At 49.8% G+C, this 20,750-nt stretch overlaps 1 protein-coding gene across 3 annotated transcripts; it reads left to right on the forward strand.

Annotated features, from left to right (window-relative positions):
• Positions 1-494: 494 nt before the first annotated feature.
• TBCEL (tubulin folding cofactor E like) lies at positions 495-20,618 on the forward strand. 3 transcript variants are annotated; one of them, XM_039564878.1, is made up of 8 exons: positions 495-573; positions 4,339-4,488; positions 6,691-6,830; positions 8,774-8,955; positions 9,923-10,179; positions 11,758-11,884; positions 12,389-12,505; positions 16,575-20,618. In XM_039564878.1, the coding sequence occupies exons 2-8, from the start codon at positions 4,356-4,358 to the stop codon at positions 16,891-16,893; spliced, it is 1,275 nt and encodes a 424-aa protein (XP_039420812.1). In that variant the 5' UTR covers positions 495-573; positions 4,339-4,355; the 3' UTR covers positions 16,894-20,618. The 3 variants fall into 3 exon arrangements, with proteins under 3 accessions (XP_039420812.1, XP_039420813.1, XP_010402179.1); XM_039564879.1 differs by lacking the exon at positions 495-573 and adding an exon at positions 614-660; XM_010403877.4 differs by lacking the exon at positions 495-573 and adding an exon at positions 3,888-4,087.
• Positions 20,619-20,750: the final 132 nt, after the last annotated feature.

Here is a 20,750-nt window from a genome sequence, read left to right on the forward strand (position 1 = left end):
CCAGTGAGGGAGACTCCACACCCTCCCTGGGCAGCCTGTTCAGGGCTTGGTCACTGAATAATAAAGTTCTTCCTCCTATCCAGGTGCAAATTCCCGGGCACCAGTCCCTGCCCATTCCCCTTGTGCCATTGCTGGCCCACCGGAGCAGAGCCTGGGCCCTGCTCGGAGCCCTCTCTGCGGGCACTGGCAGACGGGGATGAGGTCCCTTCTGAGCCCCTGAACAGCCCCAGCTCCCTCGTCAGGGAGATGCTCCAGCCCCTCCATCTTTGTCACCCCCCGCTGGCCCCGCTCCAGGAGCCCCAGGTCCCTCCTGTGCTGAGGAGCCCGGAGCCCCACACAGCACTCCCGGCGCGCCTCCCGGGGCCGAGCAGAGGGGCAGGATCCCCTCGCTGATGCGCTGCCATCGCTGTTCCCGGCGCATCCCAGGAAAACCCCCCCGGTGACAGCGGTGACGTCATCGGCGTCGCCGTCTCCACGGCAACGGGGGAGCGCCCCGCCACGTGACCGCGCGCGGCGTCACGTGATGTTTGGAGCTGCTTCCGGGTCGATGCGGGACGCGGCCGCCGGGCCTGGGTGAGAGGGGCGGGGGACGGGCGGGGACAGCGGCCAGCGGCGGGCAGGGGACAGCGGGGGTCCCTGGCACCCCCCGCCGCCGCCCGGGTACGCCTGGCACCCCCCGGCTGCGGCCCCGGGAGCGGCGCGGTGCGGGAGCGCGGAGGCCGCTGTCAGCCGGGGCCAGCCCGGGGCCGTGTGAGGGGAGCGCGGCCGGTGGTGTGAGGGGCGGGAGGGGCGGGGGAGGCCTCTGGGGGCTCGGGGCTGCGGACGCCGAGGTGTCAGCGGCAGCTGGGTGCTCATCCTGCCCCGGGGGCCGGCGGCACGGACAGGGAGCGGGTGGCTCCGCACGGAGAGGGATTTCCAGCAGGGAATTGCTGGTTCGGTGGGACAGGGTCAGGGTCGGGCCAGGAGCGTGCCAAGGATAATTCAGGTATCTGCCGTGTGCTTTGTGGTCTCCTCAGCACGGTGCTGTGGTGTGGGAACGAGCAGCCGTGCTGGGTTTGGTGGGGGCCTTGACAGAGTTTCAACTGCTGGGGTGGCTTGTCCTGGTGGCTCCGAGGGTCAGGATCCCTGCCCTGGTACAATTCCTGATAAATCCTGGCGGGATTTCCGTGCCCAGGGCAGGGGGGTTGGAACTAGATGATCTTCAAGGTTCCCTTCCAACCCAAGCCATTCTGTGATTCACTTCTCTGCCTCTCGAGATCGTCTCAAAAGTAATTTCCCTGAATCATGTCTCGGGAGAACGATGTTCCAGCTCCTTGCAGACGGATGTTTGTGCTGTTCATCCATTCCTTACGCTTTATTTTCCATGTGTACAAACATGTCAGGATGTGTTTGGTGTGTGACTATTCAGGATGTGCCCTGAAGGCATTTGAGTGGCACTGGAATTTCATTAGCATGTCATTAATGATGTCATTCTCCTGAAGGGTCTCTTATTCTCCTCGAAGGCTCACAGCACAGGGAATGGAAATGTTTTCCGTGTCCTTTTTAGTGTTCTCACTTCACTCATCAGCTGCAGCAGCACGCTGGGTTTCCCTGGAATCTCAAGTCAGGGTCGTGCTCCTCTTTCCGGACACTTCCCAGTGCTGCTTCCAGCTTGGGAATCCCAGCACAGGAAGGACATGGAGCTGTTGGAGAGAGTCCAGGGGAGGCACCAGGGTGATCAGAGGGATGGAACAGCTCTGATGTGACAGGGAAAGGCTGGGAGAGCTGGGATTGTTCACCTGGAGAGGAGAAGGTTTGGGGTGACCTCATTGTGGCCTTGAAGGGACAGATGGAGATGGACTATTTCCGAGGGCTTTGAGTGACAGGACAAGGGGGAATGGCTTCAAAGTGTCAGAGAGTGGGTTTAGACTGGATATTGGGAAGAAATTCCTCCCTGTGAGGGTGGGCAGGCCCTGGCACAGGGTGCCCAGAGCAGCTGTGGCTGCCCCTGGATCCCTGGAAGTATCCCAGGCCAGGTTGGATGGGGCTTGGAGCAACCTGGGATAGTGGGAGGTGTTGGAACAAGGGGTTGGAATGAGATTCTTTTTAAGATCCCTTCCAACCCAAACCATTCTGGGATTCTCTGTTGTTTGTCAGTGGGGCCAGCAGAGCACTTGAACATAACAACAAAGGCGGTTTGTTGATACGTCTCAAAGCCCAAGTGCCTCGTTTTCACTCTGTGCTGTCATTTAGGAAACCCAGAGCTACTCTGGGACGTGAATTGTTCCTCGTGCTGTCAGCAGGACACGCTCAGAAACGTGCACCTTGCAGGCCACCCTGTCCTGCCCTTGTGCTGACAGCATTCCCTTGGAACCTGTCATTCCCTTTGCACATCCTGCTGCTCCTTGCTCCCAGGCAATTGTAGGGATTCCGAGAAGCCACGTGCCTGACAGATGATTACAGGGGATGTGCAATCCCATGGGAAGGGAGGTGGGAAAGGCGACTGCCCACTCCATGACGTTTTTGTCATCTCACAATGGCACTGGCGTGCAAAAGTAGAGCTTGAGGAAGAAAATGTTGGGGATTCAAAGCTGTTGGATGTAAATGTCAGTAATTTTTCTTCTCAGTTCTGGATTGCTCTCATACTATAGCTGGAAACACCATTTTTTGCCTCTAAAGTGAGTTTCTCCTATGGAATTTCCAGCTGATGTTTGTTCAGCAGATAAAGAGGGATGGAGCTGATGGAAAAGCCACGTGCAGGACAAACATGTATAGGAGAGTTCCAGAATTTCCGGACCAGGATGTCTGAATGTGTGTTTGGAAAGCCCTGTCTGTCTGTGAGGCTCCCAAAGCACTCTGGAACGAGGCCTCTCAGCCTAAACCTTGGCTGTCAGTGCAAATTGTTCCTGTACCATGTGGAGTGATTTAGTCTAAAATTAAATGCCTTGTTCCTATCAAATCTGGTTTGAGGATTTTTTGATTCTTGATAGTGACATGAGTCAAGTTTGAGCTCTGAATTAACCCAGTTGTTTAAAGATGAAAATGGTGGGTTTTGGGGTTTTTTTAAGACCAAGCCAATTAGCCCCCATTTGTGACATTTAAACTTTATTTATAATATAAAAATGGTAACACACTGCAGTCAACTGCTGCTTATTGTACTCAAGTCCTTTTGGTTGGTGGGTTTTAGGTAGTCTGGTCACAAAGAAGTGATGTGGAACTTGTTAAACAGGTGATTCTCAGCAAAGGGAGCCTCAGCAAAATCACTTTTGTTTAGAATTTTAAATCTAGATTTGTATCCTTGCCTGTAACAACCGTAAAGGAAAGAAACAGAAAGAAACAGGCAGACATTTTAATTCAGGATTAGCAACTTGGCTTTCCACGTATACGTGGCCCCACTCTGAGGTTTAAAAAGGTAATTTTGCAGTAATTAGTGAAAAAGCTGCCCTATGACTAATTGGACACTGTAGGAAACCTGCTCTGGTTCCTGCACGTTCAGGATTGTGATGGTGTGTCCGTGATGGGCAGCAGGACTAGGAGACCTCTGGAAACAACAGTCTCTTCATTCATGAGCCAAGCTCTGCTCCTGTGTTACAAAACCATCAGTGCTGATTTCAGAGTGTGCACACGAAAACAGGACACAGAGAGAGGCTGAGTCCCACCTGGGCAGGGCAGAACCCCGGCCATGGAGGGATCCTGGTGCCAAAAACCCTCCCAGCTGACTCTCAGTATCTCTCCAGGCAGCTCAGCAGCCTGTGATGAGGCAAGGCCTCCTTCCTGTGCTGTTCTGGGCCATGCCCAGATATGCAGGGCACAGTTATTATCTCCCAGATACATTAGGCAGCTGCAGAATGGAATTGGCAGAAGGTGCCTTTTGGCCTGGCCAGGAGATGTTTGGTGACACAGCAGAAAAGGGAAGTTGGCAAACAGCTGTTGGAGCAATCTCTTACTCAGAAACAGCTGTTTGCTCCTTCCCCTCCTGGCTGCCCTGGGAATGTGTTTGAGAATAGCTGTGGCTTTCTCTCAGTCCTCGTGGGAGGGGCAGAAGTGGCAAGTGCAGAAGTCACCTTTTGCAGCCTGGAGTTATCCTGGAAGAGCAGGAGTAAGTGGGGTAAGGAGGTCTTGAACTTGGCCTGTAATGCTGTGTTTGTACAGCACCAAACCCTCTGGTTCTGGGTTCTTTTCAAGTAATGTTTTACTTTAATCTCAAATTTGAAATAGGACCTGTTAGACTAAGCTGGAGCTCAGAAACAAAACCCGTGACCCACCTGCCTTCTTTCCCTGTGTTCTCAAGCACCACTGTTAGAAGTGATTATTATTTGCTGACTGCTCATATGCTCTGTTTTTCTCTTCTTTAACCAGAAGTCCAAGAAGGGAGCATGGACCAACCCAGTGGAAGGAGTTTCATGCAAGTTCTGTGTGAGAAATACAGCCCTGAGAACTTCCCCTACCGTCGTGGGCCTGGCATGGGGGTGCACGTCCCGGCAACTCCACAGGGCTCACCTATGAAAGGTAAATTCTGGTCTTTCTGAGCATCTGGGGGTTGCTGGGAGGAATCAACTGAAAGAGGAATCACCTTGAATTGCCCAGAGAAAGAACCATCACAATGTGGTTTTTACTGGAGACTGGAATCTAACAAAGGTGGAAAGTGACTGAACTGGTTGCTGTAAAAAACCAAATTTCTCTGCAGTGTCACAGAATCAGAATTAGAGAATAGAATAGAATCATTTGGGTTGGAAGGGACCTTCAAGATCACCAGGTTCCAGCCCTATGAGTGGAAGATGGAACTAAGGCCCTGTGCAGTCTGGGTTTTGAGGGTTCAGCAGTCCCTGGAGCTTGTTTTCTTCAGGCCACTGATCCTATCTTATTATTGGCTGCAGCAACAGGTATTTTGGCAGAGATGGCTTTAAAAATACATAAAAAGTGACCTAAATTCGAGGTTGGTCCCCATGCCAGTGGTGCCAGCTTGCTTAGATGCCTGCAGGGACAGGAGCTCAGTGTACACAGGAGGGGACATATTTCAAGCAGAGTGATGAGTTTTTGAATCTCTAGCCGGGCTGCTTTTGTGGCAAGTGCCTCAGATGAACTTGCAGTGTACTTTGTCTTCTCAAGGCACCAAATGCTTTGTGGCCTAGTGGAGAATTCCCCTCTCCTGTGCTCCTGACCTTGCTGTCTCGAGGGAGTTTAGCCAGATGCGTGTCTGAAGCTCTGTGCTGCTTGTGGATGTCCTTGAGCGTCCCAGACTGCAGAATCTGTGTCACCATCTCCTCTGAACTAGATCTATGTGACACCCTTTAGTCCTCCCTCACACTCTGATGTTGGCATTTAATTCTTGGTCTGTACGGATGGGTCTGAGATTCACGTTGATCCCATCAGAGCTCTTCTTCGTGTCACACATCTTGCCCATCACGATCTGTAGGAGTAATCCAAACATCCATCAGGTCAATTTGTGTCATAACCAGCCCCAAAGAGGAAAATAGCCGTGGAAATCAGCTGGATGAAGTTTCCAATAACTGGGTTTGACAGAGGAGAACAAAGGGCCTGAGTTCAGTTGAGGATAAAACACTCTCAAAATGAACAAGAACAGAAAATTGGCCTGATGGAATGTTCAGTCAATGCCCCCTCTCCAGGTAAATTTACCTCTCTCCTGCTCACCTGAGCTGTTTGGGTGCTGAAAAGAGGCCATGTCCTAGAAAGTGGCTGAGACATGACTTACAAATACTCCATGAGTAATTCCCAAAGTGCCACACCATCCTTTAAAGAAGCCAAACACTTACAAGCCAGAAAACCTGGAAACTCAGATCACTCCAGGTAGCTGTTTGCTGCTAGAATCCTTTTTCAGTCCTGTAGCTGTCAAGTGTTAAGGAGAAAAGGGGCCACCTATTTAGGAAAAAGCTTGTGGTTAAATTTTAATGGATTTTAGTATTTCAGAGAGGTGGGAAAGCCATGTTGTATGTGAAAGAGTGTAAGACTGATGGCTTGCCTTGCCTCAACATGGATTTCTTGTGTGGAAATTGTTTCCTGTTACAAATCCCCAGTTTTTCATCATGTTTTAGCCTTAGCACAGCACGCTGTGATTGAGGTCCAACTCCTTGGTTGTATCTTTGAGCACATTTACCTGCCTGAGAAGGAGCTGGAGCAAAACCGAAGCAGAAATGGAAAGGCAGAGCAGAGAGCTGAGTTTTTGCATGGATGCTGAATGCTCTACACTGAACCTTGGGAAGGGAAAGCTTAGAAAGGAAATGTTTAAATACCTCCTAAGAAATGTTTAAATACCTCCTAAGAAATGTTTAAATACCTCCTGGCTGTTTCTAAGCCCAAGTGGGCTCAGGGCAAGAGGATAAGGGAGTCTGACTGTGCAGCTGACACTCCCCTAGTCCTGTGTCCTATCTGCAGCAGCAGCTGCCTGGGGAAGAGCAGAAGTTCTGGCAAGAACTGATAGGAGACAGGCCATAAATGACAAAGGACAGGCCTGAAATACACAGGAATACGTGGAGGAGCTGAAGAGCACTGATAGGAGTGGTACTTCATATTTACAGTCCAGGCTTCATGATGGTGTCTGTCATAAAATCCATATTTAACTGAGCTCCTGAAATCAGTGTCAATTCTGGCGTTACTGGTAGATTTCTTTTGCTGGCTGTAACATTCCTGCTTGGGGCTGGGTTCTGTAACTCCAAGCTGAGCAGAGGCAGCTTCTGTTTTTCCCTGTGCCAGACCGCCTGAACCTGCCGAGTGTGCTGGTGCTCAACAGCTGTGGCATCACCTGTGCCGGGGACGAGAACGAGATCGCCGCTTTCTGCGCCCACGTCTTTGAGCTCGACCTCTCTGACAACAAGCTGGAAGACTGGCACGAGGTAAAATGGTGATGGGCACCTTTCTGGGTACCTCTCACAGCTATTACTGACTGCAAATGTTGCATTGTTGAGGGTTTCATTTTTGTGGCTTCTTTCTCATCTCTGAAGGTGATGTTTATTTACTTCAACAGCAACTGAGCAATACATGTGGTGAAATTAATCCAGTGTGGCACTCCACTCCATGTACTTTGTGACTTACAGTCTTGGCCTGTGGGTGAAAAATCTGTATTTTTGTTTTATATCATCATGCAAAGCACTGGAACTGGCATTACTAACATCAAGAAGTTAATGAGCAGTTTAATTTTTAACAGAGTGGCAGTTGATTCCCAGCTTTGTCCCTGTGATGGTGGGCAAGGTATTTATTCCCTCTCCACATTCGTTGCCTTATCTGCAGAACAGATTTAATAATATTTACCACAAAGGGTATTTCTGCAGCCTCATTAATTAATGCTAAATGCTGTTGTAAAATCCTTTGAAGTGCTTGGATGAAATAATGCTCAATAAATGCAATGTAACAGGAGTGAAACAGTCTCAATCCATTCAAGTGTCATTAAGTTCCTCACTGGATTATGCTCTCCTTTTATATTAGTGTTTATTGTTAGAAATACGTGGAAAAAATAGGATCTCTTGGGGTTTTGTGCCATCAGATTCTCATGTCTTTAAGCAGGGAGTGAATGCAGAGTTTGCAGTGTCCCAGCTCAGTGGGGCTGACCTCAGCTCTGGTCATTCACTGGTCACTCATGAGCTGCACATTTCACACCCCACTCTGCATTCAGTCTCTTTAGGCTGCCCTGGAACTGAAAGGTTTCTGTGTGTGCTGGTCCCTTCCTCTGAGACCGGATTAAGTTTTCACAGCCCATCCACACTAGATGAATATCTCCCCACTCCTAAAACCTGCCCCTGCTGGGGATTCCAGAACCCTGGGTAGCCTGTTCCCATGCTTAGCTAATAGCCTCATAGGCTAAACTGTGTCATTTAAGTCTCCTGTGCTGCAATTTCAGCCAATTTCTGCCTGCCCTGTTCTCAGCAGGCAGGAGGAGCATCATCACTGCTCCTTATACAACAGCTTTTTATACCCACTAAGGAGAACTTTAATGCCTCCTTTCCTTGTTTTAATATAATACTGAAAAAATACCCTTCTTCCAATCGTTCATCAAAAGCCATTTTTTTCTAAATCCTGTGTTTTTGCTGGACTGATGTCATCCAGTTTGCCTGCTTAATTCTTGAGGTGTAGCACCCAAACCATGACATCACCTGAGACGAGGCGTGAAGCGAGGCAGACACATTACCTCATGTTTGCCACACTTGAATTCAACCTCTGCAGGAGACAATCACCCTTTGCCAACAGCTGGGCCATTTATTGACCTCTGTGTGCCATGGTCTGCCCCATCTCTGCCCACCCCAAAGCTCTGTAGAGTGGAAATCTCCAGCCAGGTGTTCTCTGACTCGGAATTATTTTCCACTGATGTTGGAACGTGCTTCCCACTCAGTTTCCCAGTCAAGGAGGGAATTAGGGATTGGCTGAGCTCTGTGGGGAGCAGTGGGAAGCTGGACAAGGGCTCAGTGTTGGCCATGGAGGCAGGAGAGGTGTTCATGGCCCCCCATGAGCGAGGTCTGGCTCCTGGAACGTGCTGCTGCTCAGCCTTGGGGTTGAGGTGGTTTTTATGACCTGTCCCAAGGGTCTGCCTTTCTCTTATCAAGCTGCTCCTAGAGCGTAATTAAATGAACTCTTGAGGAGAATGAGCAATTAACCAATCCATCTAGATCAGGAATGGCTGGAGAATGAATTCCAGGTAGATATCCCTGTGTTTTTCCCATATTATTTCTTTGTGCTGATTCCACAGGGCCCCTTTTAGGAGGTGGGGTGTTAATGCCAGAGCTCCGATTACTGCCTGATACACATTTCTTTCTTTCTGTTTGTTTTTCCTTCCCTCCCCACTTAGGTCAGTAAAATTGTGTCCAACGTCCCCCACTTGGAGTTTCTAAACCTGAGTTCCAACCCTCTCAGTTTGTCCGTTTTAGAGAGAAGTTGCGCTGGGTCTTTCGCTGGCGTCCGCAAACTTGTGCTCAACAACAGCAAAGCTTCCTGGGAAACTGTGCACACCATCCTGCAGGAGTTACCAGAGTAAGCCTGGGAAGCTGGGGGTTTGCTGCACTCAGGTCAAGGCTGGGTTATGGAATCGTGTGGTGAGGGATGAGTGGGGCTGGGAGGATGCAAACGTCAGTAAAGAAAAAGGGATTTTTTTCCTTTGGGAGTTTGGGAACTGGCTAGGTGAGTGCTTTGCATTGTCTTTAAACCAAACTTGGGTGGTGCTGCAAAGCCCAGGGCTTCTCCTCCTCCAGACCTAAATACCAGAGATGGATAATGACCCCAAAAATGTAGGAGGGTCACACTTCCCTCTGAGTCACTGTGCAATGAATGGTGCAGGGCATACCTGTTAAATGGGATGTGACTCTGAGGGTCTGGCCACTTGTCAGGGAATATTTCATCCTGCTTTTCTCTGCAAAGGTGTTGATTTCTGTGGTTTGGCCATGGGCCACCTTGGCATTCTGCTCCCATGGATGTCCTCAGTGGCTTCATTTTGGTGACAGATCCCTCTTTGTGTGGCTTTGTAAGCAGAGATGGTGACAACAGAATGTCCAGTGTAGCCAACCTACCCTTCTCTGGGGTTGGGAAAGTTCAGTTGCCTGAAAAATTAGTGGGACCTGTTCTTTCTTTAATGGGATCTCTTCTTTCTTTAATGGGAATCTTTGGCAGTGATGTGGGGGAAAAAATCATTGTCAGTGTTGTATCAAAACCCCATTTTAATTTAAGCTGAGAGCACTGGGAGCAGCTCCCAGTCACTGCTGGGTTGGTGGCACAAATGTGGAAGACAGCCCCAACCAGTCTGTTACGCAATACTGGGAGAGACTCAGGGAACACTTAAAAGGTTTTGTTTAATCTCTGAATTGGATGGGAGCAGAGATGTAGTTGAAACACTCCATGGGGAGTGCTCTAAGGTCTTCTCTACACCAAGGTTTTCAGAGCTGTTACAGAAAGTTGTGGTAAAATCCCATAAAATTGATGACATGATCCTTCTTGCCCTGTGCAGCTTGGAGGAGCTCTTCCTGTGCCTTAACGACTATGAAACAGTGTCTTGTTCTCCAGTTTGCTGTCAGTCTCTCAAGCTACTCCACATAACTGACAATAATCTTCAAGACTGGACTGAAATTCGAAAGCTGGGAATTATGTTTCCATCACTGGACACACTCATCCTGGCTAACAACAACCTCACGACCATTGAAGAATCAGAAGATTCCCTGGCAAGGCTCTTCCCCAACCTAAGATCCATCAACTTGCACAAGTCAGGTGAGAGCCTGGAAGCAGGGATGGGTTTTGTTGGTTGATCAGTCTCACCTCCTGTATAGATGACAAGAAATGAACTTGCTCATCTGTGGGGTTTTCCTGCTGCCTTGGGTAGTCAGTCATTATCAAAAGATGAGTCAGAGCAGCGTGGACCAGTTAATCAAAGTGAGCTGGAAAGGTTTTTTATGTTGGTGGTTTCCCTCTGTTTCCCATCCCTGCCTCAGGTACTCCTGGCTGGAGAAGGATAAATAAATGTCTGGCAGTGAAGGGGATGAAAAAATGCCATTTTCCCTTTATTCCCTGTTTTATCTCAGGTAAAATGAGGGCGTGTGCAGGTATGCAGCGTGGATCAAGCATCCCCCAGCAGCAGTAGAAGCTGTCTGTCAGCCGTGCTCAGGCACTACAACCTCACAAGTGATGCTGGAAGCTGCTTTTACACTCCAGCCCCAGAGAATTTTCAGCCAACGCTCCAGAGAGAGAATGAGCAGTTGGAATATTGGGAAGAGCACCCTGTGCTGGGAGAGAAGGAGCTGCAGGGCAGCTCGTGGGGGCTGTGACATGCTTGTGTATGACACATACACCAGAAATTCATCTGCAGGAGCGCTTCATGCACCAGCAGCTTTTGTTCTTTACAGCTTTATATGCTGTGCAAGTGCTGCTTAAGTGTCAGGCAGGTAGAAGGGACTTTATTAACATGCCCTACAATATAAGCATCAAGGAATCCCTGTAACAAAAGCTTAACTAGGGGAGGAAAAGCCTGTTAAGCTGCATTTGAAAGCTTTCAAGTGCTCCTGTGGTAAGTAGTTTTGCAGTTCCGTTGCCAGGTGCTTAAGCACTCCAGGCTCTGTGTTGCATTTTGATATTTTGGGAGCTGAAAGTCAAACAGGAATCCCAAGGAGCTTGTTAAAACTTTTTGGGGGTTTTAGGGAAAGCTGCTGCACTCTGAAGTTCTGTCAGGTGAAGACTCCAAGATGAGTTGTGTTGATCTCACCACACAATCAGGGCTCTGCTGGTGCTCAATCCTCAGCTTTGCTTTATTTTGTCCTCCCTGCTTGCTTTGTTATCCCAAATGTCAAGTCTTGAGGGGGCTGAAAACGAGTTAAAACCTTTTTCATTAAATGGCTGGATGGCTTCTGGGACTGTTTCACCGTCGGGTTGTGAGCAGAAATGGGACCCAAGGTGGTCATGTGTGTGAGGTAAAGCTGTTTGATGGCTGCTTAGTGATGCCTGGAATGAAAGAAGTGCTGGTGACTTTAACACTCTGAAGGCAGCATCCCTTAATAGGCACAACATCACGGATGCTGGTCAGTCCCTAGCAGAGAGGCCAAAGGCTGGGTGCTCCATAAAAAAGCCATGGAGAGCATCCTTCCAGACTTGGAAAACAGCACAAGAGAATTTCAGCTCCTCTGTCTCGTAAGCAAATGTAGCTTTTTTAGCAGCACATCGTGAGCAAAAAGCCAACTTCTCAAAGGAACAGCAGTGACACTCTCCTGTCACATATGTTCTTTGGCTGTGACTTATTATCTTGGATCCATGATGTGTTTTCTGTGTTTGTTAACACAAGTCTTTCCTTCTGAGCAGGTCTGCATTGCTGGGAAGACATTGACAAGTTAAATTCTTTCCCCAAACTCGAGGAAGTGAAATTGCTGGGAATTCCTCTGCTGCAGTCCTACACCACCGAGGAACGCAGGAAGCTGCTAATAGCCAGGTCTGTTGGTTTGTTCTCCTCAGCAGACACATGACAAGGCAAGGAAGGGGTGGGAGCAGGTAATCAGAGGAAGAGGCTGACAGGAGATGAAGTTCTGTGTGAATGCAGAAAGACTGGAGCTTGATTTGTTGGGTGGGAGCAGCTCGTCAGAGGAAGAGGTTGGTAGGAAATGAAGTTCTGTGTGAATGCAGCAAGATTTGAGCTTGTTTTGTGGAAAAGTCAGAGTAGTGGAAATGTTAAATCTGACTGCTCTGCTTCTCAAGGAATTTTGCGAGTCTCCCACAAGCCTGTGCACATGTGGTGAAATGAAAATGCTTAATTTTGAATGTGCTTGAGACATTACATGGAACTTTCCTGCTCTCTCAAAGGGACCGAGGCCTGAGCTTCCTTGGCAGGAATTCTCATGGTGTTAAAGTTGGGGCACTTTTGGTGTGACTGGCTTGTTGATGAGCCTGTCTGGGCTCCCCTCCTGGGCTGACTGTGGCTCTTGGTGTGTGCCTGCAGGTTGCCATCCATCACCAAGCTCAACGGCAGCATCGTGGCCGACGGGGAGCGGGAGGACTCGGAGCGGTTCTTCATCCGCTATTACATGGAGTTCCCTGAGGAGGAGGTCCCTTTCAGGTAGGAATTCTCTGTCCTGCAGTGGAGAGCAGGGACAGAAGGGTGGTGACTGAACAGGAGATGGGAAATATGTGCCAGCTGTTCCATGAAAGAAACCGTCCCTCACCTTCCTCCGGCCTTGGCTCCCTCCGTCTGTTTGAGCTGAAGTTGTTATATTATTGGTGTCTGATGATTTGTAGGGTCACTCCCAAGTCAGATTTGATCTTGAAAGTGCCTGTGTCAAGTGCCATTAAACAACAGGACTGTTCAGTTCATGACCTTCATTGTTTCCTGGCCTCTCCCACGGCTCCCTTCATAACCCACCTGTGTGCCCAAAGCCAGGACACATCGTGCTCTCTGCTGCCAGGCCAGGGCAGCTAATCCTCTGCACCATCTGGTGTGTGCAATGTGGCTGGCAGTGGGAAGCTGTCCCCTCACTTTCAGGCCTACAAATCACAAGTCTGATGGGTTTTCTTTGCCAAAAGTGTCCATCCAATGATCTGTTCATCTTGGTAAACTAATGAACTCAGACAGATGCTGTTCAGTCTGTATCTTTTCTGTGCCAGCATCCACTTACCGCTTCTACTGGGCTGAGGAGGGATCATGGAGCATCGGGTCACTGCCTGTACCTGCCCTCTGCCCTAAAACCCTCATGTGCTTTTGGACAGCAAAGCTTTATTGTCCTTTTTTTACAGAAAAGGGGTAGGACAGGAGTGTGTGTGTGACTCTGAGGGCACAGTCAGGGGTGGGGACACACTGAAGGTCACAGGTATGGCCTGGTATGGATGACAGAGGTACAAATGGAATCTGGTCAGTGTTTTCCTTGGCTTAACTCTCAGCTAAAATTGTTTTTCTAAAGCACTGGATATGTGACTTGCCAATCCAGTAAGGGGGTGGGAAGGCTGGAATGGGCAATGAGGGCATGGCATTTTGTGTGAGTATTAATAGGGTCAGTGATTATAATATTTGTTAAAGGCATGCTGGGGTCAGTTCAGAGGCAGAGGGCACTCATGTAGTCAGGGAGACAAGACAGCTGGTCCTTTTTCTGAGGACAAGTCCTGGCTTGTAATTTTAGAGGGCCTTGAAGCGTAAAAATTGAAGGAAATATTGGAAGGGATAACAGCAGAGGCAGAGAATGCAGGAGAGAGGAAGGGGAGACAGGGACTGTGAGCTCATGGTGCTGCTCCCAAAAGGGATTAATTTCCATAACACTTCCTATTTCTTGTGTTTGGTGGTGACAGAATGTCCATGATCCATATATTGCTGGGAAGGACACAGTGGGGTACAGCTTGAGGCACTCATGATGCCTAGGACATGGGTTTTGGGAACAGGCTGTGTGTTACACATCACCACAGACCACTGGGATCAGTTTCCAGCTGGGATCTCACGTAAAAGATTACTGACATCTCACCCATTCAAGAAAACCAGGCTGGTTTTGGCCAACACGCCAGCTTTATGCTAGAAAAATTACCTCCCCCTCGGATTTCTTAGCCTTTAAACACTGGTACTGCCTTTTTCATGGTCAATGGCCTCTTTGTCCGAATCCCTTCATCTGTGCAGCATTTCCAGGAGACTTCTGCAGCTACCAGAGAGGGTTTTTCTGTCCTGGAGGGGCTGGGTGCCACTGCAGACTCCTTTCTAGTGAGGCTGCAGATGGCTGAGTGTCCCTAGTGCTGGGTTTGAGTTCCTGGACCCACAAGCAGCAGCCCTTGTTGGAAGGGAGACCTGGCATTCCTTGCAGGGGGATTTTGTGTCTGTTTGTTCCTAAAACTTCCCCTTCCTTGCTCCCAAATCCGGTGTGGTGGCTCCAAAGGTGGTTTCTAATTAGAAACTTATCAGGACACACATATTGTGGCTGGGGTCTGACATCTGCATTGCAGTGCTGCCTGGAGCAGAGGGAGCACAACCTGAGCACAGAAAACTTCCCAGTGGGAGCAGCCCCTCTCCAGACTGCCAAGGTGCAGCCTGTGATAAGCTCTGTCACCAGAACCCCTCTGCTTGTCTGCAGCTGGAAGGGATCAGGCAGGCAGGGAAGTGGAAGGAACAATTTATCTCTCTGGATGTCGTGGTTAAAGGGAGCGCCGGGTGTACAATCCAATATTGGCTGTCTTGTGGAGTGACGTCCTCGTGTCTGGGGGGTTTTAATGAGCCCTCTGCCTGTCTGCTCCACTGTTTATCTGCAGAGCATCACAGACACTTCCAGCCAGGCTCAGGTCTTCAGCAGCCTCAGCGTCTGCCAGGCTGCAAGGGGTGATTAGAAAAGTCCCCAGGGTGCCTGTTATTGGGGTCCAAAACGAACCATGTGTGCCTTGGTCCTGACTGATTTGAGGGCAGCCAGTCACTCCCACTCCCCATTTTCTTTGCAGCTCACATACAAGGAGCAGGCTGCAAAGCTCGTTCTGCCTTTCCTCAACACAAGGAAATTTCAGAGAGCCTTGCCTGACCTTCCATGTATTTACAGCACATATTTGGATAATCTCGACTCTCTCACAGTGGTTCTCTCTCTCAGCTTGTTTGAAATTTGTCCCCCTCTTTATCCTCTCCCCACCATCAGCCCAGTTCACCCTTCGTGCATGAATCATGACAGTAATTGTGGCTGGTACAGAAGTTGTTGCTGGTCTGCAGCAGCAGAGATGCTGACAATTAAAGGGATGTCCCAAAGGGGACTGAGGGTTTGGAGCAGCAAGAGGTGGGCTCCTCTCTCCCTCTTTGCCGTCGGATGTTGCTGCTGGCAAATCCTTCCAGAGAAAGAGAAACCCTCCCCACTGGTGCCACGTTGGCTGGCACTTGCTCTGCCTGCAGGTGGGTTAGATGTGGGGAGAGTGTTGTTTTCTCTCAGCACTAATGGCTTTCCCAGATAAATGGGGCTGATCTACCACGCCAGTGCCTGTGAGAGCAGGGCACCGTCTCGCCTTTGGACGCTCTGGTTGTGTCCGTGGGACTGGGGAAACCCTAGTGCCTTGTGGTCCTTACCTCAGTGCCCAGCAGACAGAGGGGCTGCTGTTCTCCAGGAACATTCCTGCAGGACTCCCTGGGGTCACCCAGCCTGCCAGATCCCATCGCAGCTCGGCGGGGGCTGGGACACCGCGCCGATCGCATTCGGCTCCACTGGGGATTGGGAACACAAAGCGCTTTCTGTGCAGGGGCTCTGAAACGTTACCTGTCCTCAGCAGCTCTCAGCCTTTGTCATCCCAATCCCATTGTGTTTTGTGCTGCCATTCCTGCTCTTTTCCAGCCAGGCAGGGAGATCCAGCCTGGCCCGATGGCAGCAATAGCAGGGGGCGGGGCTGACACAGACTTTCCGTAGCGGGGGCCTTGCGAAGGACACTCAGAGAACTTGGCTGCAAAGACAAGGTGACAGTGGAGTGTGCGCCTCTTGCTAGGAAAATTCCCATCTTGTTTTAGAGCAGGTGTGAGGGATCAGCTGGCAAGAAGTGCCCTGTTTGTTATCAGCTCTCAAACTGTGCAACAGCTCACCTTGCTTCGGCGATCTCAGTGATCGTGTGCTCAGAGGAGTGTAACATTTGGGACCTAGATGGCCTCTTGGAAAACAGCAGGAATGTCTGATAATCAGTCGTGAAGCCACACATACTGGGAATCTAAACTGAGGGCTGTGTCCTTTTTGCGAGCCCTGGCTTGGTTCTGGCACTCCTCCGTGAGTTCTGGCATTCCTCCTTGGTTCTGGCACTCCTCACTGGAGCAGGAGGCATAGAGTTGTGAGCGCAGCATCCTCTCTTTCTTCCAAATCCCACTGCAGCCACAGCTGGGATTTCTGAAATTGTAGGAGCCCAAACTGTGCTGTTCAGTTTTGTCAGGAAGCTGTTTTGAGCCCAGTCAGCTTCAACATCTCAGGCTGGTGGTAACTTCACCTTCCTCAGCAAAATACTCGTCCCTAGTGGGACACTGAGCTCGTGTCAGTGCCACGATGCAGCCTGGGGACTGTGGGCCAAACTGACTGGAGTGCTTGGGCTTTCTGGGGCTTCAGGCCATCAGCTGGAATCAGGACGGATGTCGTGTCATGTGAGGAGCACTGAGACCTGGGAAATGTGCATTGGCTGCACCATAACTCTGGCCTTGTTGAATTTTCCAGGTATCACGAGCTGGTCACCAAGTACGGGAAGCTGGAGCCCTTGGCAGTGGTGGATCTGCGGCCTCAGAGCAGCGCCAAGGTGGAGGTTCACTTCCAGGACAAGGTGGAGGAGATGTCCATCCGCCTCGATCAGACTGTGGCAGAGCTGAAGAAGCACTTAAAAACTGTGGTGCAGCTGTCAACAAGCAACATGCTGCTCTTCTACTTGGACCAGGAAGCTCCTTTTGGTCCGGAGGAGATGAAATACAGTTCGCGGGCGCTGCATTCCTACGGCATCCGGGATGGAGATAAAATTTACGTGGAGCCCAGAATGAAATAGCCTTTTTGCCCACACCCACACACCCCCACACACCCACACACATGCATTGAGGAGTTTTTGCAAGGTTTTTATTTTGGTTGGTTGGTTGAGGTTTGGTTGTGTTTCTGTAGCAGGTGATTTCTTAGCCCGGAGGAAGTGCCCTGATCTGAGAACCATGCCCACCATCCACTGCAGGTGACCTTGAGGTGACAGTTGACTTCAGGACATGTGTTTCAGTGTGGGCAATACCTTGATGTTTCCTTTGATGCTCCGGTATACTCGTGATTTGGCATGAATGGTCAGTTGTTCAAGCTAAACAATGCCAGGGTCCATAAGGGAGGAGACAGCTCGGTGCCGAATTTGACCTGCTGTTTTCTTTTCCTAAATTTTTTGGTGTTTTGCTCCACCAGAGCTCCCTTTGGCCTCGCTATCCAACTGTGGCTCGAGCTTGCTGTAGTATTTTCTTGCAGCTTGGTGCTGTCTCAACCTTTTGTTGTGCTCGAGTTCACAGGAAAGATCTCCATCAGTATTCTGCTTGATTCAGAGCTCAGGTACTTTAGTGCATCCACTTCACCCCGCTGGTTTGGTTTCTGTGAGTGCACAAAATGGGGGAAAGATAAAGAACTTCCTAGGAAGAAGCTTTCTTTTCAAAGCACACGTTCTATATCCACCTGGTTTTGGGCAGAAAAAAGAGGTTTTGGTTGCTGTACCCATCTCACATGGTGTCTGCAGCCTGTGGGGATAAAAGGTGTGTTGGAAAGTGAATTTTGGGATGTGGTGGATGAGCGCTGCATTGGAAGGGCTTTCAGAGAAACAGATCAACGAGGGTTGAAGAGCTGCTTCCCCCGTTGGCCGTCATCCATCCTGATGCTGAAGAGCTCCCCCCTGCACTTCACCTTGTACCAGTGGGTGCTGCAAGTGGGATGGCTAAAATTCCTCTCCTGGCAGAGAGGAAGAGTCAAGTTGAAGTTTGTGTTTGTTGCTGTTGCACCAGTTCAAACCTAGCACTTTCCCCGGGGCCCCTGGCCGGGGTCCCTGCGTAGGGTCCGAACTCGGAGGATGTGTTGGCTCGGATCAGCCTCTGGAAGTGGAGGAGCAAAGCAGCTGGACTCACGTTTGGGTGTTCAGCAGGTTTCACTCTCTCTCTTGGCTTCCCCACGCTCCCCTCGTAGGCATCGTGTGCTGCTGCTTCTCGTAGTCCGTGTTTTCTACTGCAGAGCAGAGGCCCCTGCCTGCTCCGTGAAATCCTCCTTCCTTTCTCTCTCTCTCGTTTCGCTTTCCTGTGTCTTCCCTGCTCCAAGTTCAAGACTTTCCCGATTTCCTGGTTCCAAGCAGCTGCACACCAGTTTTTGGAGCTGTGCAGCGAGGGCTCTAGTTACACATGAACTCCTGACCTTCATTTTGAAATGCTCCCTTTATCCCCACGTGCACTTTCTTTCCCAGGATGCTTTTGCCCGCATCACCGAGCTCCTTTGGTATTCTTGGAGTTGTGTAATTTCTCTTCACATTTTACGTGGATTGTGGGGTGGGATCAGTGGGGAGGGCATGAAGTATTATTATCTCATAGTCTTCAGGTTTAGGATGTGGGGATTATTCAAAGGGGATTAGTTCCTTATCCAAAGCAAGAGTTAAAATGGGAGGATTTAAAACAAGTTACTAATTTGTGCCTCATCCCCCTGCCAAAAATAGCAATTTCTTGGCCCCGTTGAGATGAGCAATAGGGAAGGGAGCGAGATTTTCCATAGGTAGCATAGATTTTCCATAGATCCGTGGTACCTGTAAACTAAACAGCAGGGAGACAGTGGCAGTGTAACAGAAAATGATGCTTTTATAAGCTAGAGCTTTACTGAAGATGTATTTTCCATTTGGGCAGCGAAAATAATTTGCTGCCTGATAGCAGAACCCTTAAGCCAACACTTCTGTATGATATATACATACCTACCAGTAGGAAAAGTTGTGGTTAATAAGATATTTTGTTATAAAGCAAAGTTTTATGAAGATATGGTTGTTTAATATTAGAAGCCTATTTCAGCCCTTGACCTCCAGTGTAAGTAGGTTATCCCAGAGTGGCTGCAGAGTCCGAGGCAAGCGACCTGTGGGATGCAAAATATCTCTGACCTAATTCTCCAGAGCAGTAATTGCCTCTGTGGGTGTATTTATGGCATTGTACCTGCTATTAATGAGATGCTGTAACTCTTGACCAACTTCCTCAGCACAATTAAGTGTCTGCGTTTCAGAGAAGGGAATAAACAAAGTCCATTAAAGGGTGGAATGGGATGATAAAGAAGATCCAAGTATGTGCTTTTAAGTTTGTTTGCCCACTAAAAATTGGAGGGATCGGTGCTGTCACCGGCTCAGAACTGGCAGTAAATCCTGATTTTATTTGTGGCAGACCTGGTGGGAACTGGAAGATGGAAAAAGAGAACATAGAAGGTTAACAAGTGCTGGAGGTTTGGTGCTGACACCCAAAACTGCTCCTCTGGTCTGTTCAGGTCAGGATGTGAAATCACCACTCTGCTGCTTCTTCAGGGGAAGGTTTTTCTCAAGGCATTCACCTTGGGTGCAGGCAGTGGAGCACTCATGGGATGGTAGAACCCAAAAATCTTGGTTGGCTTCCCAAGGAGAAGGACTCAGCCCCAAAACCCAGAGTGAGTTTATGTGTGCAGCTGATCAGCTGTGTAAAGTGGGACCAAATGGCACACAGCAATGTGGCAAAGTACCCCAGATCACTTTCCCTTCACGATACCTGGTGAGGAGGGGTCTTGTGTGTGCTCCACCCAAGAGGGGACCAGGTCTTGGGGAGAGAGGAGAAGGTTCTGAGTGGGAGAGGGAGTTTGGGTGCTGAGTGAGGGTGCAGAGGTGGCAGGGGGTTTGATTTAAACCGCTGCTGTGTTGGGAGGGGCCATGTCCAGGCATTGCCAGCGTGTACCCGCTTCAGCTAAAGGTGCCTGCGTCTGCCACATCCCCTTGAGAAAACAAAACAGATTTGCAAGCTTCCCTGGCTTTGGTGTCCTTCTGTCCGAGGGCTACTTTTGTCGAGAGCTGTTTTGTTGTTCCTGCTAGTTCACGCATAAAAGTCTGCCACGGGCAGCCTGTGCAGCGGGCAGAGCACCTGCTCCACGAGGACTTGGGTGCCAGCTATAAACCAAAGTGTCACACAGCTCCGTGTGCCGAGTCAGACGCTGTGCTGTTGTGGTTTTGGGTAGGTTCCTGTTGAATATTCGTGGTTTTGGCCAGATGTTCCGGGCGGATCGCGTAACGAGCGGTGTTATGGATATGCACAGGGTGCTGGCTGGCCTCTGCTCCCTGGCTGGGATTTGTAACCCTGTTTTTTGGGAGCTGCAGGCGTGCTGGTGGCAGGTGTGACCCGTGGTGACTCGGAGGAAGTGCTGCTGGGGACAGGCTCTCCCTGTGCCCGCGCCTCCTCGGGTCTGCGGTCTGACGGAGGCGCCGCGGTGGCTCTGCCTCCTCGCTTGTCAGTGAGATTCTGTGGGTTCTGTGCATGTGCAAGATTGGAGAATGCAAACGAGGCACTGAAAGCAGCCCAGAGGCTAAAATTTGTATTCCTGGCAGCTGTGCCTGCCTCGTTTGGATGTGGCACTTTTGTAGGCAGTAGAGAGACGCCTTCCCCAGAGCAACGTTAGAGGGGCTTCAGCCATCTCGGGCCTTTGCCTCTGTGATTGCTTTTCTGCAGTTCCTGGAAAGTTCAAATATAATTTAAACATGAAGATCTATCTTGCTCCCTATTAGTGTTGCATTCATATGTAATTTCAAAGAAAAACAACTGTAAGTCCATCTGGTTTTTTATCCTGGTTTCTCTCACGGGGGATACACGTCCCGCTCCCACGATTTGCCTTTGGTTTGCTCGCAGACTTAGC

This window comes from Corvus cornix, chromosome 24, assembly GCF_000738735.6.
Source record: "Corvus cornix cornix isolate S_Up_H32 chromosome 24, ASM73873v5, whole genome shotgun sequence".
Taxonomy (NCBI): Eukaryota; Metazoa; Chordata; class Aves; order Passeriformes; family Corvidae; genus Corvus; species Corvus cornix.

What these genes read in the sequence shown, in the direction of transcription:
- TBCEL (XM_039564878.1), top strand. Translation starts at nt 4,356, where the DNA reads ATGGACCAACCCAGTGGAAGGAGTTTCATGCAAGTTCTGTGTGAGAAA. An exon ending in AGCTGGAAGACTGGCACGAG is followed by an intron (nt 6,831 to 8,773) that starts GTAAAATGGTGA and finishes CTCCCCACTTAG; the next exon opens with GTCAGTAAAATTGTGTCCAA. An exon ending in CATCAACTTGCACAAGTCAG is followed by an intron (nt 10,180 to 11,757) that starts GTGAGAGCCTGG and finishes CCTTCTGAGCAG; the next exon opens with GTCTGCATTGCTGGGAAGAC.